At 40.4% G+C, this 25,735-nt stretch overlaps 1 protein-coding gene and 1 pseudogene across 1 annotated transcript; one reads left to right on the top strand and one right to left on the bottom strand.

Annotated features, from left to right (window-relative positions):
- Nucleotides 1–14,926: 14,926 nt before the first annotated feature.
- LOC147000927 (uncharacterized) lies at nt 14,927–19,675 on the bottom strand. The gene is made up of 5 exons (XM_085830834.1): nt 19,667–19,675; nt 17,637–17,763; nt 17,391–17,451; nt 15,547–16,046; nt 14,927–15,312 (listed from the first exon to the last, which is right to left on the bottom strand). The coding sequence occupies exons 1-5, from the start codon at nt 19,673–19,675 to the stop codon at nt 14,927–14,929; spliced, it is 1,083 nt and encodes a 360-aa protein (XP_085686960.1).
- A 22-nt stretch (nt 19,676–19,697) lies between these two features.
- On the top strand, nt 19,698–20,272 carry LOC110288498 (prothymosin alpha pseudogene; annotated as a pseudogene).
- Nucleotides 20,273–25,735: the final 5,463 nt, after the last annotated feature.

Below are 25,735 nucleotides of genomic sequence, written 5' to 3'. Positions count from 1 at the left end.
TTATGCACAAGTAATAAAGAGTTAATTTTTTGTTGTTGTTGAAGATTTATTCACTTATTATATGTAAGTTCACTGTAGCTGTCTTGAGACACCCCAGAAGAGGGCACCAGATCTCACTATAGATGGCTGTGAGCCACCACGTGGTTGCTGGGATATGAACTCAGGACCTTTGGAAGAGCAGTCAGTGCCATCTCTCCAGCCCAAGAGTTAAGTTTTTAGCACAGAACAGTAAGAGTTTTTTCTCCAGTACTTTATGAACCACAAACAGTAAGAAAGAATTTAGATTTTCGCACAGAACTGTAATAAGGAGTTAATAAGGAGTTAAGTTGTCAGGGCTTAATAAAGCATAGAAGAGAGAGTTATAAAATAAAGATACAGCATTGAAAAAAGCCCAGAGTTTTATAAAATAACAATAACACACAGCAAGATAAGGAGAAAAGAATCAAGCCAAGAGAGTGTTAGGTTTCTAGAAGACATTAGCTGACAGCATCCAGTACAATTGGAGAAAGTTGCAAGGCCAGTGATCATCAGGCTTTTGGGCCTCGTCCAACCCTGTGACCCACCCGCCTGAGCTGTAACCCCTCAAAAGCCAGTTATGCCCCCAGCAGAAGATGCTGTCCCTAAACCTGTAGCCTTACTGTGATATGTGATGCACCTAATCTGGGGAAGACTTGATACCTAGGGCCAGGAGAAGCAATGGGAAAGGTATCTAAGGCAGGAAGAAGCTAGGGGGGAAACAGCAGAAGGGACAGCCTATGAAATGCAAAAAAAAAAAAAAAAAAAAAAAAAAAAACCAAACAAACAAACAAAAAAAGGACCTAACCAAACCAAACAAAAAAGAACCAAAACCAAAAACCTAACTTTAGAAAAGCTTTCACCAGCCAGGTGTGGTGGCACATGCCTTTGATCCCAGCACTGCGGAGGCAGAGGCAAGCTGATTTCTGAGTTCAAGGCCAACCTGGTCTACAAAGTGAGTTCAAGGACAGCCAGGGCTATACAGAAAACCCTGTCTCAAAAAAAAAAAAAAAAAAAAAAAAAGAAAGAAAGAAAGAAAGAAAGAAAGAAAGAAAGAAAGAAAGAAAAAAGAAAAGAAAAGAAAAGCTTTCACCAAAACTTAAGGAACCTCTACAAGGCAAGCTGTGAACTTAACCAATGTTACCTATGGCTTTATGTGTTGAAAATTAATAGACTATTCTGAGCTTTTGGGCTAATATCCACTTATCAGAGAGTGTATAGAGTGTGTGTTCTTTTGTGTCTGGGTTACCTCACTTATGATACTATTTATATCCATTTGCCTGTGAATATCATGAAGTCATTGTTTTTAATAGTTGAGTAGTACTCCATTGTGTAAATGTACCACATTTTCTTTAGTCAATCCCCTTTTGAGGGACATCTGGGTTCTTTGCAGCTTCTGGTCATTATATACAAGTTTGCTAAAAACATGGTGGAGCCCCTTCTTAGAATTGGGAACAAAACACCCATGGAAAGAGTTACAGAGATAAAGTTTGGAGCTGTGATGAAAGGATGGACCATCTAAAGACTGCCATATCCAGGGATCCATCCCATAATCAGCTTCCAAATGCTGACACCATTGCATACACTAGCAAGATTTTGCTGAAAGGACCCAGAGATAGCTGTCTCTTGTGAGACAATGCCGGGGCCTAGCAAACACAGAAGTGGATGCCCACAGTCAGCTATTGGATGGATCACAGGGCCCCCAATGGAGGAGCTAGAGAAAGTACCCAAGGAGCTAAAGGGAACTGCAACACTATAGGTGGAACAACATTATGAACTAACCAATACCCCAGAGCTCTTGACTCTAGCTGCATATGTATCAAAAGATGGCCTAGTCGGCCATCACTGGAAAGAGAGGCCCATTGGACTTGCAAACTTTATATGCCCCAGTACAGGGGAACGCCAGGGCCAAAAAGTGGGAGTGGATGGGTAGGGGAGTCGGGGGTGGGGGGGAGTGTATTTGGGACTTTTGGGATAGCATTGGAAATGTAAATGAGGAAAATACCTAATAAAAATTAATTAAAAAAAAAAAACATGGTGGAGCATGTGTCCTTGTTATATGTTGGAGCATGTTCTGGGTATGCCCAGAAGTGAGATAGCTGGTCTTCAAGTAGTAGTATATCTAATTTTCTCAGGAATTGACAGATTGATTACCAAAATGGTTGTACCAGCTTGCAGTCCTACCAGATAGGGAGCAATATTCCTCTTTCTCCACATCCTTGCCAGCATCTACTGTCACCTGAGTTTTTGAACTTACCCATTGTGATTGTTGTAAGGTAGAATCTCAGAGTTGTTTTGCTTTGCATTTCCCTGATGACCAAAGAATTTGAACACTTCTTTAGGTGCTTCTTGGCCATTCTAGATCACACAGTTGAGAATTCTTTGTTTAGCTCTTAACCCGTTTTTTACACACAGACCATATGGTACTAAGGGGAATGGAAAACAAGGGTGTGGATGCTTCAGTCCTGCATAGAAAAGGGAACAAGATGGTTGAAATAGGTAGAAGAAATAGGAACCTGGGAGGTAGAGATGAGGGGGAAGGAAAGGGGAGAGGGCAGGATGAGGTATTGGAGGGGACAGGAGAGAATTACAGAGGATCAGGAAATCAAATAATATTATGTACCAGTGAGGGATGAGGAACTGGGGTAGCCACTGGAGAATCCCAGAAGCCAGGGAAGCAAAAGGCCCCCAGGACACAATGGGGATAACTTTAGCCCCAACAGGGATGACGTTAGCTGAAATGAGAGCAAAGGAGGGATAGAACCTGTAGCGACCACCTCCAGTAGATTGGCATGGCCTCCAGTCTAAGGATGGAGCCACCCACCTATTTCAAAGTTTTTAACCCAGAAATGTCTCTGTCCAAAGGAAAGACAGGGACAAATATTGGAGTAGAGACTGAAGCTTGGCCATCCTGGGACCACTCCAACTGTGCATTCATTCCCTCTGCAGACACCAAACACCGACTCTGGACACTGTTGCTGTAGCCAAGAGGTTCTTGCAGACAGTAACCTGGTGTGGCTCTTCCTGGGAGGTTCTGCCAGTACCTGATGAGAGCACATGTGGATGCTCCCAGCAAAACATCACACCGAGCTCTGGACCCTGGTTGGGGGAACTTAGGGGGAGGACTGGAAGAGCAGAGTGGGATTGCAAACCTATAGGAAGAACAATGTAGGCTGAGATGACCACTCAGAGCTCCCAGGGACTTGACCACCAGCCAAGGAGTGTACCAAGGCTCCAGATACATATGTAGCAGAAGATGGGCCTTGTCTGCCATCAATGGGAGGGGAGGGACTTGGTCCTGTGGAGGTTTAATGCTCCAGCATAGGGGGCTGATGGTGTGGTATGGGGCAGGAATGGGTGTATTGGTGGGAGAGCACCTTCATAGAGGCAAAGTGAGGGGGGAGAAGGATTTGGAATGTGATGGTGGTGGAGGGGTAACCAGGAAGGGTGATAACATTTGAGATGTAAACTAATAGAATGATCAATTTAAAATAGTTAGTTATTAAAATACAAAGAATTCCCAACACCCACAATAATAACTCAAAATAGACCCTAATTTGGTATATTTCTTACCGTCCAGCAAGTACTCATCTTTCTTTCAAGTAGACCCCATCTCATCCTGTCAATCAATTTCTAAATTATTTGTAAAATTTGTCACACAAAATTATCTTTGGAATGCAATGTTCAGAACCAGAAATTCCTTTTCTAAAATTGTCTTTCCCCTACATCTACAAAGCAGTGTCTTGGTGTGTAAACTGGATAGTCATTTTGTAAGAACCACAGCTTTCCACTGCCAGGACTGCAGAACTTTTCTCCCCCACCCCCACCCCCCCAGCAAATTCAAACTCAGGAAGGCTCACAGGCCAAGGGCCTCGGTCCAGGTCACCACATACATGTATGAACAGAACCATAGTCTGCTCACAATCCATCCCAGTCCCAACAGGTCAGATTCTGATAGTTTAGACAACCTACTCTGTCTAGTCCTGAAAGTGACCTTCCTGGACAGGAGCTGCGACACTCAGCTTATGGTCTACCTCACAGCTCCCTAGTGCTACATCAGAGTTGAATCCCAGAAGGAAGACACAAGGTACTTCCTACTGTTGCTTCTAGTGGCTACGTCTACCCAGAGTTCATCACGATCTAGTGTCATCCTGCTGGGCCTCAAAACTGTGGCAGCACTCCTACTGGACCAGAAGAGATCAAATGACTCAGACAGCACAGGCCTGCCCAGCTCTCTGCTTCCACAATAGGGCCACACAAGGCCTTAGTTCCGGAAATTTGTAGTTATCAAGAAATTCTTGGGGGCTGGAGAGATGGCTCACAGGGTAAGAGCACTGACTGCTCTTCTGAAGGTCCTGAGTTCAAATCCCATAAACCACATGGTGGCTCACAACCACTCACAATGAGATCTGATGCCCTCCTCCGGTGTGTCTAAAAACAGCTACAGTGTACTTACATATAATAATAAATAAATCTTTTTTAAAAAGGCCGGGCGTGGTGGCGCACGCCTTTAATCCCAGCAATCGGGAGGCAGAGGCAGGCGGATTTCTGAGTTCGAGGCCAGCCTGGTCTACAGAGTGAGTTCCAGGACAGCCAGGGCCATACAGAGAAACCCTGTCTCAAAAAACCAATAAATAAATTAATTAATTAATTAAAAAAAATAAAAAAATTTAAAAAAAAAAGAAAGAAAGAAATTCTTGGGGCTGGAGAGATGGCTCAGTGGTTAAGAGCACTAACTGCTCTTCCAGAGCAACCACATGGTGGCTCACAGCCATCTGTAATGGGATCTGATGCACTCTTCTGGTGTGTCTGAAGACAGTGTACTCACATATATAAATAAATCTTAAAAAAAAAAAAAAAAAGAAAAGAAAAGAAAGAATCCCAGAGCACATTTTCTTATTCAATCAAGGGACAGAGTACCTGTGTGTACAACTACTTCCAATTTTCTGAGGATGGCTGGATTGACTTTCAGAGTTGTTATACAGTTTTACAATCCCACCAGGAGTGGAGGAGTGGTCCCTTTCTCCACACCCTTGGGAGCATGTGCTCTTTTTTTTTTTTTTTTTTTTTTAAGATTTATTTATTATATGTAAGTACACTGTAGCTGTCTTCAGACACTCCAGAAGAGGGAGTCAGATCTCATTATGGATGGTTGTGAGCCACCATGTGGTTGCTGGGATTTGAACTCTGGACCTTCGGAAGAGCAGTCGGGTGCTCTTACCCACTGAGCCATCTCACCAGCCCTGGGAAGCACGTGCTCTTACTTGAGTTTTTGACCTTAGCCATTCTGACTGTTTAGGAGGAATCTCAGGGTTGTTTTGATTTGCATTTTCCTGATGAGTAAGGAGTTTCAACATTTCTTTAAGTGTTTCTCAGATATTCTAGATTCTTCTGTTGAGAATTTTGTCTCCAATTATATGATTAATTTTGGAGAATTTTCTGTGAGGTGCTGAGAAATAGGCATCTTCTTTTGTCTCAATGTGAAATGTTCTCTAGATATCTGCTTTTGAAAGAATTTAAAAGAGCTAGAAAATTTCTAAAAAGAGTTGTGTTTTCTCTCCATAGATTTTCCAAACAATATCAGAAATTCCCACCGAAAATTCTTTTTTCAAGAACTGTTTAGGTTTTCGAGATATGTCCAGACGGCAGACTGCTCAGGTCTTGCTAAAGGAAAAAAAAAAATCTAAAAAGGAAGTGCTGCAGCTTTTTGCTAGTCGATCTAAAGCAGACCAAAAGCCAAGGTTTTAATTTACACATCAATTTAATTCTTTATTGTAGGGTTGCTTTTCATTATCCTATGAATCAGCATCCAGTATCACCAGAACCTTGACAACAAGCACTTTTTTTTTTTTCTTTTTAGCACTGCAAAAGAATTCAGAAGTCTGTCTTCAGAGCATAAATTTTAGCTGGGTGAGACCTAGGTGAGACCTTGTCCTGAGATTTCCATTCTGACCACACCAGGACCTAAATTCTCTCTGTTGCAGGCTGACTTTAAACTCAGGAATCTGCCTGCATTTGCATTTGCCTGTCTTTGAATCTTTCTGATAAGCTGGTTCATAGTATATCTGCCTATGTTCCTTTAGATCTGTGAAGACCCTTATTCAATTTATATAGCATTTTTATATTTTTGGGTAGTTCAGAAATGATATATTTTTAAACTCATGACTTTAAAGTTCTTTTTAACAGCCTTAGGTCTTTCTTGATTCATCATTTATCATTTTGATGGATGTTAGCCACATCTTTTCTTTCCAGCCTAATTCTGTCTCTGATTATCTTGGAGTCATTAACATTAACAGGGAGGAGACTCCTCAAGGAGGCACGTGAGAACATGTACAATATAATACAAACAAGCCTTACCTCCCCAGCATTCATTGACTCCAAGTGGCCCATGCCTTCTGGTCCTGTCCTAGGAACAGGAACCATGTCTTGCTGTCCCTACCAAGGCCATGCTGGACTCTGGCAGTATCCATTTCTGTTGCTTGTGTGTATATTTCAGGGATGAACATTTCCATTGAAAATGACAGTAGGGAGCTCATCACTGCCTGAGGATAACCTTCCCACTCACAGTACATTCTGACCCTGAAGTAACCTAGGCTATCTAGGACAGGAAACATTATCAACAATAGAGCACTTGGCATGGTGAATACGTGTGCTAAAAGTTACAGGTGTCGTGGCCCTGCAGTTCTGCAGCTGCAGGGAAAACTATCCATATTGGCCTGAGCCAATCACTCACAGGCTCTCTTGGCTCTCTGGGTCTCCCACCATACCCCACTAAACCTTCTCATCTTGAAATTTTAACAGTGCTATCTAAGCACCATGTATACAGGCCTGTTATCACTATGCCTGGTTTAGTTGGCTTCCACTTCAAGTAGCTGGTCATTACAGTTACAGGATGAATAAGATGAACAGTTACACTGAAGTATAATCAGATACGACTTAGCTCTGTGAGCCTGGTTTTCACCACTTATAGAAAAAGGAATGAACTCTGCCCTAGTTCTTTGGTGAGAGTTAACAGATGCTGTGAAAAAGCAAAAACAATACTGATTGTGTTTGGAAGACAGTGAGGCAGGAGGGCTGCATTTGATAGGAGCCTTCTTCTGTTACTTGAGTTAGGACCACTGCCTGATCTCTGATGTCTCCACACAACCTATTCCACATACTAGATTCCAGGTGAGCCTGAAATTAATAGTCAGATAATTCTTTAAAATAAAACAATAATAACTGAAAGAACACAAGAAAATATTAATGAAAATTGAAAATATGTTCACGTATTTATTTAGTGTGCCTAATTTGGAACACTGATGAAGATATAAGGTAACTAAGCCATCCTTGGGGACCTACCATGTTTTTATGTGCACAACTTAGTAATCTGCTCAATCCATAGACTGACTATTTTCCTGTCTGTAAATGTATTCCTGATTTTCAGCTCCATTATCTCCATTATAGTATTCAGATAATGGCTAAATGTTTATTCAGCAGAGAAGTTCTCATCTGGAGGAATCAGTCTTTTTCCAGCTGTGATCCCAGGGAAATTCTAATTGAATGGGATGCACTGTTTCACTTGACATTAGTCAAAAGGAGTGGTATGAATGTCTCTTTAGATATGTATATTTCTTTAGAATATACAATTCCTACCATGATGGCATGTGGCAGGAATGACACAGTGAGGAATGAGGAGCAAGGAGCTTTGGAAGAGTGCCAAATGGGACCTGCAGGGTGTTGTCACTGACAGCTACAGGTAGCTGGCAAGAAAAAAAAAAAAAAGAGTGGAAGACCTGGTGGGGCTGAAGAACCACAGCTGAGTGGATACAGAGAGTACAAATAGGAGACAGCTGGTTCTCAGGTACACCCCAAGCACTGGACTCTACGTTGTTCATCCCTAATCCATGGCTCTTTTGTAAATGCCTCATGTATGTAGCTTTACAGTGACTTCTGTTTGAGGTTCAGGTTCCTCAGACCAAAACAAAACAAAACAAAAACGAAAAACAAAACAAAAAACAAAGAACTTGATGTCATTCAGAGTCACCACCACTCAGGGCTCCTAAGTACATCAAGAAAGCAGAATATGATTCTATTCAGACAAATCAATCTTCAGGCTTGCATGTTCCTTTTCTCTCCTTACAGGACACCAAAATTACATTAACTGACATGTGTCCTTGCGGTCTCATATGAAATCGGATAATAACAATAATTTCAACTGTGAATCATTTTGTATGTTCCCAATAATTTAGTGATTATCATTGCTTTGCTAATTTCACCATACAATGGTACAGTGTTTGTGAATATACACCTGTGCCATGGTGTGTAGCTTGCAGTGAGAGAAGACCTTACAGGTATCTGTTATCTTCGTCTACTAGGTGAGGTCTACAGATAAACCCCAAGGAGCCATTAGCTCTGAGTGTCCCTTATTTGGGCTTAAATTGTATTTATGTAAGTGCTGGGGTGTGAGCATGCATAGGCCAGAGTCTAACTGTAGAAACACAAGAAAAATTTGTACAAGTAATATGAGAGTTTCTAAGAGATTAAACTCAGGTTTCCAGGCATAGCTTCAACCGACTTTACCCATTAAAACAATTCTCTGCCACTCATTTGTGATTCTGAGAAAAGTGTTATGAAGAAGTGCTTCCTCTGGGTGTTATGACTCCTCCTCTAAATGTTCTGAATTCAATTCCCAGCAACCTCATGGTGGCTCACAACCACCCGTGATGAGATCTGACGCCCTCTTCTGGTGCATGTGTAAAGAGCCACAGTGTACTTACATATAATAATAAATTAATTAATTAAAAAAAAGAAGTGTTTACTCCAAGAATAAACTAACACATCGCAGAAAAAGGAAACAACAGTATATACTTTTCATTGGCAAATAAGATTTATTATCCTCTGATAACAATATGTTTGTATGTTGAAAAGAAAAAAATATTTTACTGATGGAATCTTTTATCTAATCTTATTTGAGGATCAGCAAGAAGGCTTAGTATAAAACATTTGTGGTATGCAAAACTAGCAATCTGACCTTGATCAAGGTCATGATGGTCAAATGTAGACCCTACAAAGTTCTCTTCCATTTTCCAAATATATGTGGTGGCCTAAAAACCCACCAGCATATTACACACATACACATAGACACTGAGACACAGAGACACACACACAAACATACATCACAAAAAATGAAATCTCATTGTTCTTACATAATGTAGCATCTGTACATAGTTTCCACTGAAAGCTGTACTTGAAGATGAAGTACAAAAAGGATACTTAATGCAGGCATGAAGAATTATGGGTCATCAAATAATACATATATATCCATAGCACAGAAAGCTATATTATGAGATACACATTTGATTGTTAATTATCCTACTTTATTACATGTATGAGAGACAGTTGAAAATTATGCTTTGGATACACACACAAGTGTTTATCATAGTCCCATGTATTAAGCATTTTAACATTAATATTATTAAAAATTGTTGACAAAACAGAGCACATTGTGGGTACATCTTCTACTCTTGGACTTGTCCTCAAAAGGTTGTCACATGAGAATGAAGAGTTAAAATGTAGCCCTGTCTAATAGCAGACCTCCAAGCCAGACCACATAACAAGCAACAAGCAACAACTCAAAGGAATTTGTTTTAAAAAAAAATGTACAAGAAAACCCTGCCAGCCAGCCCACAACACTTTCCCAGGCATCCTTACTTGAAAAGTATGATCAGACACAGTCTGATATTTATATAAACAGTGAGGCACTTAGATGATGATGATGGGAATCTCATTGTATACGTTGCAGCAGAAAAGTACTTATCACCAAGTAAAAGCATATTCCAAGATGAAGAGTAGCCAGAGAAGGACTACAGGAACTGCTGAAGAAACTTCCTTGATGGACTTGTCACACACAGAGCAACATTAATATCTAGTACAAATGTTTCAAAATATAATCAACAACCATAACTGGAGATCTCTAAAAATACTTGAGTGATCATGGTAAATAATTTCCTTCCTTCAAGGCTATGATGAAGAAGTGTGGAGAGCCGTGCCGCGAGAAATCTCCATTATAAGATGGCGCTGGCCTCCACTGTGCCTAACTTGTAAACAAGCCTTGTACGTGCGAGAGTGAACTCACTCCTAGTCACTGCCCATCTCGGGCTTAATAGTGGGGTGATGGGCGAGCAACAAATCAGGAGCTGACACGCCATATCAGGTGCTGAAAGCCAGGGCTTAGGGCTATATAAGCGACTCCATTTTCTGGGGTTGGGGTCTTACCTCATGAAGAAGCAATAAAGCTTTTGCCGCAGAAGATTCAGGTTGTCCCGAGTGTGTTCTTACCGGTGGGGACAAAAGCTCGGGATAAAGAAGAGTTGAAACAAGATGTCCTGTTCTTGAAATTGAAAACAACTGTGATGTCTACAGTTTTCCAAAGACATTACATGGATAAGCTTTTTCTCTTGTATACGTTTTATCCCCTTTACCGATATTAACATGGTATAAAAAGACTTGAAAATAAATACAGTGCTATAGACATAGAGAAGCAGTAAAGGACAGTTTTGAGGACAAATTCCGGTTTTGACAACGTCCTCTAGTTCCTGCTAAAGAAGAGCCAGTGCTTTAATCTTCTTGGAACTCAGCATGCACTTCCTCTCACAGAGACACTCACACATCTCAAAGCCAAAATTCAAAGTTCTTGAACACATAATTTTGTCCTCATGAATGTTCTTCTTTTACAAGCATTCATTCCTATTATCCAGGAGTTGAGGTATCTGAAGGCCTACTGACAAGAGTTTTTCTTCATCATGAATTGGTTCATGTAACATAGTACAAACATGTGGGCTGAAAGTTAGAGACATTAATCCTTCTTAGTTGGTGGTATCTTTTGGGACGTTTTAGGAAATGTTGGCTTTCTGGAGTAAATAATGTCAGGTCACGAGAACTAGAAAAGGAGAGGGAGAGAGGGAGAGAAGGAGAGAGGGAAAAAAGGAGAGAGGGAGAGAGAGAGAGAGAGAGAGAGAGAGAGAGAGAGAGAGAGAGAGAGATCAAATCTCTCAACTCAAAGCTCAAAGGCCCAGAGAACTATCAACAAAGGCATAGAAGAAAATTTCCCTAACTTAAGAAAGAAATGCACCCTGAGCCGGGCGTGGTGGTTCACGCCTTTGATCCCAGCACTCGGGAGACAGAGGCAGGCGGATTTCTGACTTTGAGGCCAGCCTGGTCTACAAAGTGAGGAAGAGAAGAAACAGGATGTTGTCCCTGATATGGAAAACATCTGTGATGTTACAGCTATAACAAGGTCATCAACATGCATAGGGTTTTTCTCTTGTATAAGATTTTTTTCTATTTCCTGACATCATGATGATATAAAACACTTTAATTATTTAGATGGCTAGAGACATGGCCAAGTAATTAAGAAAATTTCATTCCCAGCGATAAAGTCAGGTTCGGACATCTTCGTGTATCTTTTGCCAAAAGAAGATACAACAACTTAATAATCTTGGAAATCTTCATAGACATGCACATACTCACCTGAAGATGCAGACAAACCCCATAAATAAAATTAAAGGAAGTTGGTCAGCAAAGAAAATTTCACTCATGATGTTATTCTTTTTTTTTTTTTTCGAGACAGGGTTTCTCTGTGTAGCCCCGGCTGTCCTGGAACTCACTTTGTAGACCAGGCTGGCCTCGAACTCAGAAATCCACCTGCCTCTGCCACCTGAGTGCTGGGATCAAAGGCGTGCGCCACCACGCCCGGCTTGTTATTCTTGTATAAACATTGACTACTATAACCGAGGGGTTGTGGCATCTAAGGCCTATCCAGAGTTTTTCTTCATCATGAGTTGGCTTATGTAACAGAAAGCAAGCATAGAGGATTGATGGCAGAGAAATCAATACTTCTCAGTTAGTAGTGTCATGTGAGGAGATATAGGAAATATCTGCCTGCTGGAGAAAATATGTCACTGAGGTTGAATTTCAGAGTTTACTTCCTCAAATCATGTCTAGTCCTAACACACACACACACTCTCTCTGGCTTTTTTTTTTTTTTTTTTTTTTTTTTTTTTGTGGTTCTTTGAAGACAAGGTTTCTCTGTGTAGCCCTGGCTGTGCTGGAACTCACTCTGTAGACCAGGCTGGCCTCGAACTCAGAAATTTGCCTGCCTCTGCCTCCCAAGTGCTGGGATTAAAGGTGAATGACACCACACCCGGCTCTAACACTCTCTTTAAGGCTATAGGCTGAGGACGTGAGCTCTGAGCTCCTCCTTTAGCTGCCACAAATGACACTTGTTGCCCTGACAATATCATGGTGATCCTATGTCCCTTTGGAACTTTAATGAAATTTAAATGCTTCTAAAAATTGCCTTCATGTTGGGGTTTCATCTCTTGCTATGTACTGTAATGTTAAAAGCAGGAAACTAAATAATGATTGATCCTTAGAAGACAAGATCTGCACACAGACCCAAGCGAAGGTGTGCGACCTTGCTCTCAAGTTTCTTCTGATTGGTTATTAAAGATGACAACAATCAACAGCTGGACAGTAGCTGGGCAGAAGAGACATAGACAGGGATTAGGGATACTGGACTTGGGGTCAGAGGAGAACCACAAGGAGAAGAAAGCAGACAAAGAAAAAGCAGCCTTAGGTTAGGTCAATAATACGATAATGGCCATGTGGGGTGACTAAGTGGAGTTAAGCATAACACCAATGAAATAAGGCAAAATTATATGACAAGTCGTCTTGGCGGAGGTTGTGGTGACGCCATCATGGGGGCTCCGGCGCTGCCCCCGACCTGGCAACTGTACCTCAAGAACTACCGTATCGCCACCTTCAAGAACTGGCCCTTCCTGGAGGACTGCGCCTGCACCCCAGAGCGGGCTAAGGAGACCAACAACAAGCAAAAAGAGTTTGAAGAGACTGCAAAGACTACCCGCCAGTCAATTGAGCAGCTGGCTGCCTTATGCTGAGCCTTTGCTGAGATAACCTGGACCTGAGTGACATGCCACATCTAAGCCACGCGTCCCAGCTTTCCCAGCCCGGGCCTCCTAGCAGGATCTTAGAGAAGGAGACAGTGGTATTTTGAAACTGGATATCAAATATTTTTGGTTTTGCTTTAAAGTGGCTACCTCTCTCTGGTTTTGTGGCTTTGCTCTATTGTGACATGGACTTAAGCAATGAGGAAGTGATGAAGGGACAGTGTTCTCTGACAGGACCTGCGGGGGTCGGGGTGCCTGTGCAAGGCCTTGGTTCTGGCTGTGATATTTCCATACAGGGCTGCATGGGTAAGTGTGGTTATATGTGTTTGTGCTGATAATTTTGTCCTGATGAGTTTTCCTACCACGGGGTAACGGAATAAAATCACTTGAAAGAAAAAAAAAATTATATGACAAAATTACTGGTTGGGAAATAGACAAGATAGCATAGAGGATCGATATCAGCCAATATTGGGTGTTGACTAAGGTTTATTACAAATATAAAAGTTGTGTGTGTTTTACCTGGAAAAGAAATGGCCAAAGCTGGGGTGGAAACCCTGGTTTGGGACTGCAGTTTTCTACAATACCTTAGACAGTTTATCACAACAACAGAAAAGACACTAATACTCACCAACAGTGTTTCACACCTGAATGAGTTATTTCGTGGACTTAAAGTGAACTGTGAATTCTAAACCAGTTACCTTATCAATGGACCTCATAGGGCTTTTTTCCCTATAAGTTTCCAGGTATGAATAAAATAGAGACATCATCATACTTGAGCAGATAGTTGACATTTGCTAAAGGTTTTCTCAAGAATGAATAATGTTGTGTAAATTAATGTAACTGGATTGGCCCAAGATGGAACCATGTCCATCAGAGTCACAGATTGCCTTATTTTTGAGTTCTTTAAAGTCCTAAAAGATTATTGTGACATGCAAACTTTCACAGACCCAGTACATGCTAAAGGTTTTACTCTTGCATACAGATACTGTGACGTACAAAATGTTTCCACAGTGGATTCACTTACAGGGTTACTGTGCAGCATGGATTTTTCTCAAGAAAAAACAACTGGTCCACACACAAGCTTTACCACATTCCTTATTTTTATGGGGTTTCTTACAAGTCTGTGCTAACTTATACATTATGAGATCAATGTTAATGTCAACTGCAAAGACCTTACCACATTACACACAGTTTCTCTCTCCAGTGTCTTCTTTCATGTATCCTAAGATATACTATCTGCTCTTTTATGTATTCAAGGATAACTGTGAGCCGGGTGTGGTGGCTCACACCTTTAATCCCAGCAATCAGGAGGCAGAGGCAGGTGGATTTCTGAGTTCGAGGCCAGCCTGGTCTACAAAGTGAGTTCCAGGACAGCTAGGGCTATACAGAGAAACCCTGTCTCGAAAAACCAAAAAAAAAAAAAAAAAAAAAAAGATAACTGTGATATGCAAAGGTTTACCACATTGTGTATATTTATAGTCTCTCTCTATCTCTCCAGTATGTGCTCCTTGCTGCATTAGGAGATAACTGCCTGGCATAGATTTTTCCACATTGCTTATACTCAGGATTCTGGCCCCTACAAATGTGTTCATGATGATTAAGACTATGATCACATTCAGTCTTTCTCTTCAGTATGTTCACTTACACATTCAGAAATGATGGCATTGTAAAAAGGTTGCTCACATCCATTTCCTTCGTAGTTTTTTTTCTCCACTGTGGATTCTTTTATTCTTTTGAAGATAACCATGCTTTGAAAAGACTTACACACACTGAATACACTTGTAAGGTTTCTCTCTAGTATGTCTTCTCTTATGAATTTGTAGATTATAATGGTGGGAAAAGGCTTTTTCACATTCATTACATTTGAAGGGTTTCTCTCACGTATTTATTCTTCTATGAATTTGGAGATGACCTTATTGGGAAAAGGTTTTATCACATTCATTACATTTGTAGGGTTTCTCTCAGGTATGTATCCTTATATGTATTTGGAGATTCTGTTTGTGGGAAAAGGCTTTATTACATTGATTACATTTGTAGGGTTTTTCTCCAGTATGTATCCTTATATGGACTTTGAGATTATGTTTATGGGAAAAGGCTTTATCACATTGATTACATTTGTAGGGTTTTTCTCCAGTATGTATCCTTATATGTGATTGGAGACTACCTTTCTCTGAAAAGGCTTTGTCACATTGATTACATTTGTAGGGTTTCTCTCCAGTATGTGTTCTTCTATGAGTTTGAAGAGTACTGAGTTGTGAAAAGCCTTTATCACATTCATTACATTTGTAAGGCTTCTCTCCAGTATGTGTTCTTATATGATTTTGGAGTTGAAAGTGTCGTGAAAAGACTTTATCACAAAGATTACATTTGTAGGGTTTTTCTCCAGTATGTATCCTTATATGGTCTTTGAAACTCTGTTTATGGGAAAAGGCTTTATCACATTGATTACATTTGTAGGGTTTTTCTCCAGTATGTATCCTTATATGTATTTGGAGACTACCTTTCTCTGAAAAGTCTTTGTCACATTCTTTACATTTGTAGGGTTTCTCTCCAGTATGTATCCTTATATGTACTTGGAGACTATGTTTAACAGAAAAGGCTTTATCACATTGATTACATTTGAAGGGTTTCTCTCCAGTATGTGTTCTTCTATGAGTTTGAAGAGTACTGTGTTGTGAAAAGGCTTTATCACATTCATTACATTTGCAGGGTTTTTCTCCAGTATGTATCCTTATATGTATTTGGAGACTCTGTTTACTGGAAAAGGCTTTATCACATTCATTACATTTGTAGGGTTTCTCTCCAGTATGAATTCTTTCATGGTTTTTAAGAAGACTGGGCATTGCAAATCCTTTATCACATTGATGACATTCATAGGGTTTTTGTCCAGTTTGTGTTCTTTTCTGTACTTGGAGACTTGTGTAAGGTAAAAAGTCTTCGACACAGTGAATAACTTCAGAGGGGATCTTTTCTGTATGAATCCTTTCATGCCTATGGGCATGACTGTGAGCATGTAAAGCAAAGGCTTTACCAGGTTGAGTATATTCAGAGGGTTTCTCTGCACTCTGACTCCTTTCACACCTGAAAAGAGAATTGGCACATGTGAGAGCTTTACCACATGGATGAATACTTTCTTCTTGTTTTTCTGTTTGTTTGTTTGTTTACTTACTATATGTAAGTGCACTATAGCTGTCCTGTCTTCTGACACTCCAGAAGAGGGAGTCAGATCTCATTAGGGATGGTTGTGTGCTACCATGTGGTTGCTGAGATTTGAACTCAGGACCTTCAGAAGGGCAGTTGGTGCTCTTAACTGTTGAGCCATCTCTGAAGTCTCAGAATACTTTCATCTCTAGGATTTAATGTTACTATTTGTCTAAATGTAAAGAGCCATCAGACCTTTTATCCCTTTGCTTACATTCATGCTGTTCCCCTTCATTATGGGTTGTTTCTCATGGTCAGAGACACCTGAGAGGGTATGAACATTGATAACATGGCTCAGTTTTACGTATTCTTTTTCTATATAAGGTTGTTCCCAGACATGAAGAAAAGTGGAGGAATTCAGAGCTTTAACACACTAAGTGTATTCCATATTTTACTGTACTGTGGCTTATAGTATATTTGCAAAGTGAACCAGGAAAAATAGGAGCATTTCCACATCCCTAGGTCTCAAGAGAATTTTGTCCAGAATGAGGTTGCTGATGAATTGCCAACAAACTTGGAAATATAATTAACTGTTAACGTGTATTATGTTCAAAAAGTCTACTCTATAACTGCAACCCACTATATATCTTCTAATACTTTTAGGAAAGCGAGGGAAAGAGAGAGAGAGACAGACAGACATATTTTTTGGAATGTCTGTTTGGTATACATGGTGTGTATACAGTATAAAATATTAAATACTTATGAAAAGATGTCCAATACATAAAATGTTGAAGTTTGCATTCACAAGGTTTGACTCATTGTTCTCATAGACATGTGAAATATGGATTAAGGTTACTGCAAAACCTCCTACTCACCTCCCAAATGCTGCCCTTCTAACTAAACTTAGCACCAACACTGCTAATAAATGAGTACAACCAGCTTACATATAGACTATTTGCTTCTTAGAAGCTTTTGGACATACATTTATCAACTATTTAATTTGTGTAGCTTTTCCAAAGTAAGCAGAAACAGACTGGCAGTTGTACTGTGCAGCACTAATAGGGCTATGTTTCAAATGAGGATATACACTAAGGCATTGTTTCCCTATCCTTAAAAGCATTGCAAAATAATAAGAAATTAAAGGCGATGGTTTTGTTGGAATGTAACAATCATCAATACACTTAAAGCTGTGCTAATTTACCCTGCTCCTTTTCTTATCAATTTTCAGCACACATTAACATATCTTTAGAGGCAGATTTGTATGAGCTTGCACATGAAAATTACCTTCTATGTCTTCCAGAACTTTGACAATGTTCTTCAATATTTTGGGCTTCCCAACTAAAGCCTAAAACAGAAAATGTATGCCTTAAAATTTAGCAAAATGTAAGTTACTATCTTCAGTGAACCTTATAGTCATGCATGATTTATTCACCAAATCCTTCCTTCATTTTTATTGAAACTACAGAAGTGCATCAAAAGAAAAATTGTTTTCCTGAATTTTAAATCAGGAAAGGGAATTCACAAATTTACCTATAGCATTGATGTTTCTGTAGGTTTCCAGCATGACATCTTTGTAGAGCTTCTTCTGAGAAAAATCCAGCAAAACCCACTCCTCTTGAGTGAAGTTCACATGCACGTCCTCATAAGTCACTGCATTCTAGAGCATCCCATAAACGTGTACAAAAGAAAGCACAATAGAAACAACATCGGGCATCTATTCTTCATAGGCAATGTGTTCATATAATTCTGGGGCCTGTCCCACTTATTTACTCACACCCAAGTTCTACTGTAACTACCAAGTCATATCAGAAGGAAACTTAATAATAAGGTTCGCCCCTGTCATTTCTTTTTTTCTTTTATTAAAAGTTATGTATTTCGGGCTGGTGAGATGGCTCAGTGGGTAAGAGCACCCGACTGCTCTTCCGAAGGTCCAGAGTTCAAATCCCAGCAACCACATGGTGGCTCACAACCATCCGTAACGAGATCTGGCGCCCTCTTCTGGAGTGTCTGAAGACAGCTACAGTGTACTTACATATAATAAATAAATAAATCTTTAAAAAAAAAAAGTTATGTATTTCACATATGTGAGTACACTGTTGCTGTCTTCAGACACCCAAGATGAGGGCATCAGATGCCTATTACTGGTGGTTGTGAGCCACGAGGTGGTTGCTGGGAATTAAACTCAGGTCCTCTGAAAGAACAATCAGTGTTCTTAAGCTCTGAAGAATCTCTCAAGCCCTGTCATCCCTGTCATTTCTCAGCCCTTGAATAGGATGTAGCCTTTTTTAAAAATGTCAATTACATATATAAAGAGAAAAGCTCTACAAGAACAATAGTGTTTGGCACACACCAAAGAAATTGTATTAATATTGACAATTACTACATATAAAAATCAATAAACATGCTGGGTCTACTGGCTTATGACTTTAACAATGTAGTCAGAGCCAGGCATGCTGGCACAGTGGCAGAAGCAGGCACATTTCTGAGTTCGAGGCAAGCCTGGTCTACAGAGTGAGTTCCAGGACAGCCAGGGCTATACAGAAAATCCTGTCATGAAAAACCAAACCAAACCAAACCAAACCAAACCAAACCAAACCAAACCAAACCAAACCAAACCAAACCAAACCAATGCAGTCAGGAGACATAGGGAGAAGACATTGAGTAGGATGTAAATGTGATGTATACAATGAGTTCCAGGACAGCCAAAGATACATAGGAAGACCCTGTATCTCCTGCCATAATTAACCAACCAAACCAGAAACATAGAATGAACTTATGTGCTTTTATTTAAGTTCTTATTTAAAAAAAAAAGATTTTATTTATTTTATGTATATGGCACTGTGGCTTTCTTCAGACACATCAGAAGAGGGCATCAGATCCCAATACAGATGGTTGTGAACCACCATGTGGTTCCTGGGAATTAAACTCAGGATCTTTGGAAGAGCAGTCAGTGCTCTTACCTGCTGAGCCATCTCTCCAGCCCTTTACTTAAACTCTTTTAAAAGTGATACATACAATACACTTCGGTATTCAACTTCCAGAACCTGAGGTACACCAGTTCACACTATAACAGTAATAAGATACTACCAAAAGGGAATATATGATTTAATAGTTCCCCCTGGACATAAGAAAATATTGGCAACATTAATGTTTATTATAGGTAAACAACATATGGTATGAGAGATAGCTCAGCAGTGAAGTTTAGGGCATGGTTCTAATGCTAAGACTGGGACTCTGCCTATAAACTCTGAAGGTCCTTGTCTTTACCTGGCTTTTGATCAATCAGTATGGTTGACAGCAGTCAATGGATGGGTGGAAGGACTGCCAGATTCCCGAAGGAGATGAAAGAGAGGCATGGGGCAGGAAAGGGAGATCTACCATGCTTTAGAGGAAAAGACAGTCAACAGCCCCCACACTGGCTGCTCCAAAGAGCCATCTTTATATTGTTCTGGGGTCCTGCTCTGCGCTCACTGCAGCCACATTCTCTGCCAACCACATCCTCCAGTGTGGACTCCGGCAGCTTTCTCGCCAGAGCCCTCGAACTCCTTTAATTCCCTCACTCGCGGCATCGGACCACTGGCGTGCCCCACCATGTCAGACGTGGCAGTGGACACCAGCTCTGAGATCACCACTAAGTACTTGAAGGAGAGGAAGGAAGTTTTGGAGGAGGCAGAAAATGGAAGAGATGCACCTGCCAATGAGAACGTTCAAAACGAGGAAAATGGGGAGCAGGAGGCTGGCAATGAGGTAGATGAAGAAGAGGAAGACGGTGGGGAGGAAGAGGAGGAGGAGGAAGAAGGTGACGGTGAGGAAGAGGATGGAGATGACGATGAGGAAGCTGAGGCTCCTGTGGGAAAGCCGGAAGCTGAGGATGGTGAGGATGACGATGTCGACACCAAGAAGCAGAAGACCGAGGAGAAGACTAGACCGCAAAAGGAAAAGTAACCTTACGCACCGTGACCTATTCACCCTCCACTTCCCGTCTCAGAACTTAAACGTGGTCACCTTCGAGTAGAAAAGCAGGCCCCGCCCACCCATAGCTGGCAGTGCCAACCACAGGTGGCATGCGCTCTCCACCACCCCACCAAAACTACAACATGAATTGGCAACATGGGAGGAAAAAAAAAAAAAAAACAGAACTTCCCAGGCCCTGCCTTTTTTCTTAAAAATACTTTAAAAGGAAAATTTGTTTGTATTTTTTATTTACATTTTATATTTTTGTACATATTGTCAGCCATTTTTAATGATAACGGGTGACCAAACCAGCCTTCAGAGCGTTTTCTGTCCTACTGCAGACCTCACTTGTGGTTTGACCATGTTCATTATAATCGCAAAGGAGAAAAAACAAAACAACAAAAAACCAGCCTTCAGAGCGTTTTCTGTCCTACTGCAGACCTCACTTGTGGTTTGACCATGTTCATTATAATCGCAAAGGAGAAAAAACAAAACTAAAAAAAAAACCTTGTAAAAAAAGCAAAAACAACAACAACAAATCTTATTCGGAGCATTCCAGTAACTTTTAGGTATGTACCTAGCTGTAGTATAAGTAGTTGGTTTGTATGAGATGGTTAAAAAGGCCAAAGAAAAAAGTTTTATTTTTTTTTCCTTTTCTTTTTGTCTATGAAGTTGCTGTTTGTTTGTTTATTTATTTATTTATTTATTTATTTATTTATTTATTTGATCGATCTGTTTGATATATGTGTGAAACAATGTCCAACAATAAACCGGAATTAAAAAAAAAAGGTGGGAGAGTCACCAACCATGTTCGATCCCCAATGGAGTGATCATTGGCCACTTCCCCAGGTGGGAGGTTCAAAATACAACTAAGTTGACAGCAGAATTAGGGTGTTGTGCAAGGAAAAGGTAAGTGGGCATCAAAGGTGAGGGCAGATTGAGAGGGTTGAGCAAGGATTAAAGGAAAGGACACACTAGTTGTGGGAGGCTGGAAAAGGCAAGACACTGAGCCACAAGGCAAGGTAAAAATATTAATGTATGTATGTATGTATGTATGTATGTATGTATGTATGTATGTATGTATGTACCTGTGTGTGGGTGTGTGTGCAAGAGCATGCGTAAGACTTTCATCCAGATCTTTTTGTTTTGTTGTGTTTTGTTTCCGAGATAGGGTTTCTCTGTATAGACCTAGCTGTCTGGAACTCACTCTATAGCCCAGCTGCCTCAAACTCACAAATTCGCCTGCTTCTGTCTCCCAAATGTGACAATTAAAAGCATACATCACCACTGTCCAGCATTTCCAGAGCTTAAGAAGGGGTAGTAAAAAAGCTAGGTGCTACATGAAGAGCTCTTGCTGGTCCTACAAATGAGTGAGCTCAGTTCCCTCTATTTACAGGGGCCCACAGCTATGTAGCAGAGGATGGAACTGTCTGGCATCAATAGGAGGAGAAGCCATTGGTCCTGTGAAGGCTCCATGCCCTAGTGTAATGGAATGCCAGAGCGGTGAGATGGAAGAAGGTAGGTGGCAAAGGGAGAATCCTCATAGAGGAAGGAGGAGGGGTTATAGGAAAGGGGGGTTCCAAAGAGAAAATGGGGAAAGGGTATAACATTTTCAATGTTTTATGTATTTGAAATACACAAAATATCCAATTAAAAAAACCAAAAACATCCTTTCATTATTTGGGAATCTTATGATAGAAAACCAACTTGAAATATAAAAGCAAACACCATGAGCAAACATTGTTTCCTGGCTTGCTCTCTTGCTCATCCAGGCCAGGCCTACTCACTTAGTGATTCTTCCACACTCAGTGGATGAGCCTTCACTAGTCAAGGGTCAATGCCACAATCTCTCACCAAGTTAGCAAACAACCATTCTGACTGTGTACCGCCTCAACTGTAGTTCTCTCAAATGATTGTAGGCTCTGAAATGCTGACAAATTAAGAAAATTAGGAGACAGAGACAATAATATATGAAAATAATTTAAGAACCCCCATACCAAATCAGTCACTGAAGGATTAAAAATCCAAACATTGATGACTGCAAGGACTGGAAAACACAGTTTCTCCAAGAAAGGAGTAGAGGCAACCTTTTCAGGTCAAGAAGAGAAAGCTAACACTGTTTCTCCACAGAAAGTCCCCAAACCAGAAAAAACTCAAGGAACTGATAGTAAATTAACAGAAGAAGAAGAAAAGAGGTGAAGATTTATTAGTTCCTAGAGAAACAACAGTATAGTTAGATTATAATTAATGAATCATACAACATAGATGGAAGCACTGGAAAAAGGAAACATAAACAAGCCTGCATCTAACATGGTCATTTAAATAAGAACTGTAAGATAATAATCCGAATGAAAATTACAAACTCAGTGGCCGGCACTCTTCCTGTTCATTCCTATTGTCTGCTTTGACAATATGTGAGATGGATTGGGAATGGAGGCTAATCCAAAAAACTGAAGAGATTAAGCATTCTGATATTATAAAATTATAAAAGTGTGTACTACATTTATGAAATGGAAACTTTAAAAAGATACAAAATACCAGATTAAAAAACACTGTATGATTTCTATTATACACATAAACTTGCTTGATTTGCTTACCTTGCATTATAAGATATTAGCACCTTTGAGGTCATGTCTGTCCCTATGTTCATGTGTATGATTTCATGCACGAGAGGAAGTTTTCCATGTATGTGCGAGTGGCACACCAGAGAAGAGGGTGTCAGACCCCCTGGATCTGGAGTTGCAGGTAGTAAACATGGGTGGTGGTATCTAAACTCAGATCACCCCAAGCAAAATGCTTCCTAAGTGACCTGCCCAGGTCACAGAGGCTTTTCTCACAATAAAAGACTTACATAGATTAATAACAACAAAAATTTAAATTAACAAAGAAGTGAATAAATTAGTGCAGAGAACCTGAAGCTCAGTGTTTAGATGTCAGTTATAGGATCAGGGTAGAGGCACGTGGACCATCCCTAGTAACTGTTATCTGAGACCCAATAATCATGGCTATCCCTACTGCTGAGTCTTCTACTGCCCTTATAAATACCTGCTGTGTGTAGAGAAAAAGCCAAAAAAACATATCTGTATTAGTAAAGGTTTTCCACTTGAACAGAACTGATAGTGTAGATCTCTCTATGTATGTAGAAAGTGGTATATAAGAATGGCTCACAGAATGTAGTCCAACTAGGAAACCAATAACTGCATACCAATGGAAAGTTGAAGGATACAAGTAGAGCCTGTATGTCTCAACTGCTTTTCAGCATATACCATAATTCCAAAGATGGAACCTCTAATGCAAGAAAAATCAAATGATCTCTCTTGCCAGATTATGGCCAGCAAAAAAGAAAAGGAGCGAGCATCTTCAATATCCTTTATAAACGTAGGCTGCCGCCAGAAACTGTAGCCTAGACTAAAGAGTATTTTTGTCAATTCCAAAGCTCCAGAATAAAAAAGGGCTCTCCGTAGCTGAGCATGGTGGTGCAAGCCTTTAATCCCTGCACTCCCGGGAGGCAGAGGCAGGCGGATTTTGGCGTTCCAGGCCAGGCAGGTGTACAAAGTGAGTTCCAGAACAGCCAGAGCTATACAGAGAAACCCTGTCAAGAAAAACAAAAACAAAACAAAAACCACACACACAAAAAAGGAAGGGTTCTCCATGTTAAATGTTGCAAATAATAAAAAACACTTTCACAATGCCCACCTGTTTCAGTTTTAGGTTACTCAACTTGTTTTAATACAGTAATGTGAACTACTTGAAGTAGTGTCAATTACAGTTGACAATAAGTTCAGTTCTTTATCCAGATTCATGACTGTCTTTTCTGCAGCCAGTCAAGGTGATTATCGACCAGGTCAAATTGATTACCTCACTTCTCATTGCTAAGGTCAAGTACTGCCAAACCAGGAAAACTTTCCCCTTCAAAGCCTAGCCTAGAAGAGATGCAGCACTGTCTTCCCATCATGTGGTCTGAGGGACAGAACCAGATGTGCATAGCAGTTATCAATTACATAGCATGAGCCGCCTGGGCATCAAGAGACATGGTCCTAAACTGACCTTGTAAAAAATGAAAATAAATTCTTATACCTGGGAAACACCACAGGATTTCAAATAGTAAGAGCTCAGAGCAGTGCTGAATTGACAGAAATTACATTGAAAAGGGAACCAAGAATGATTTTCTTTTATTTGTTTTGTTTTTTGTTTTTTGGTTTTTGGTTTGTCAAGACAGGGTTTCTCTGTATAGTCTCAGCTGTCCTGGAGCTCACTCTTTAGACCAGGCTGGCCTTGAACTCAGAAATCCATCTGCCACTAAATAATTGACTTTTTTCAAACTTAAATATAATTGAAAAACTGCATAGATATGCTCACATTCAAAACGAGCTGCCCATACCCTCCCATCAGGAATAGCATTAATGAACACTATTGAACTGGCCTCTATGTGGACTCGTAGCTGCTGACACCTGTATCTTGACACACGCAACTACACCCACTGGCCTGGGTTTCAGTTCCTGAGCTGACGTAATGATGTCAGGGAAGGTTGCACATGTATCTATAGAACAGTGCCCTACGTGCAAATTGAATACTCATTGGCTTAACTGACATTCACAAATCAAACACCCATCAATATAGGCTGTCTTCATCACAGAACGTGATTAATACATGATCCACAATTAAAAATCACCTCCCTGCCATAATCAGGTCTTGTTCATAATGGCAACTCCAGCAGCTGATTGCCTACACTGTTTCCCCAGTAGGAATCGCAATAATCTCCCTTATCTTCTGAAGTGAATGCAGAAGCCATGCCCATCAGGCAAATCCTGTTCCTCTTACTGTAATAAAAAAGTTGATTACATACATGACTCAGCAAGTAATTTAAAAACACAGTGGTGGTAGTGATTTAGACTTAAGTATTTAGTTGGTTTAGTCAATAGGAGAACAATGTCATTGTCCTGGGAAATAACAGAGTGGAATGAATGCTACCTGACTCAACATAGGAAAGCTTGTCTCAGAAACATTATTTAAGGCCTGGAGGTACAGCTGGTGTGGAATTAACATCTTTCCCAAGGAGAGATCACTTATTCACCTCTGGTTGAGGCCCAAATAAGATCTAGCCTAGGAAACAGTATGAATTCCACATATGATGTCATCAATAAGTCCTTTTCGGTTCAGCCCCCAGGTTACAGTTTGAATAATTTACTGGGGCACAGGACCTTGCAAGTCACTGAGGCTGATGGAGATTTACAGAGCAAAACTATCTTCTAGTCCATAATGTAAGATCTAGAAAAGAGGTTTTGTTGTTGTTGTTGTTGTTTTTCGGTATTTTATTTTGTTTTCTTTTGTATTTTCAAGACAGGGTTTCTCTGTATAGCCCTGGCTGTCCTGGAACTCAAATTCTAGCCTTGAATTCAGAAATCTGCCTGCCTCTGTCTACCAAGTGCTGAAATTAAAGGCGTGTGCCACCACTGCCCGGCTTAGAAAAGAGTTTTAAAAGATAGATCCATGCCACAACTCTCCCATACATAAAGGACAGAGAACACACATACAGTAAATATCAAGGAAACATCACCTAACAGCACTGTGGTTACAGTTCTAACATGAACATGTCTGCTGACCTTCTCTAACCTCAGAATAAGACTGTTTGAAGGATCTGCCCCACCCACCCATCCATCCATCTATCCATCCAT

This window comes from Mus caroli, unplaced genomic scaffold (genome assembly GCF_978045245.1).
Source record: "Mus caroli unplaced genomic scaffold, Mus_caroli_1 scaffold_15, whole genome shotgun sequence".
NCBI lineage: Eukaryota > Metazoa > Chordata > Mammalia > Rodentia > Muridae > Mus > Mus caroli.
Note: the sequence above shows the minus strand (reverse complement) of the source record. Positions and strands in the feature narration are given on the sequence as shown.

Excerpts from the sequence above, each read along its gene's own strand:
- LOC147000927 (XM_085830834.1), bottom strand. Across the intron at positions 16,047-17,390 it reads AGTTCTGGAAGACATAGAAG|GTGTGAAAGGAGTCAGAGTG; the intron begins GTAATTTTCATG and ends TTCTCTTTTCAG. Across the intron at positions 15,313-15,546 it reads AGCCTTTTCTGTTAAACATA|TCTTTTCACGACACTTTCAA; the intron begins GTCTCCAAGTAC and ends TTTGTGATAAAG.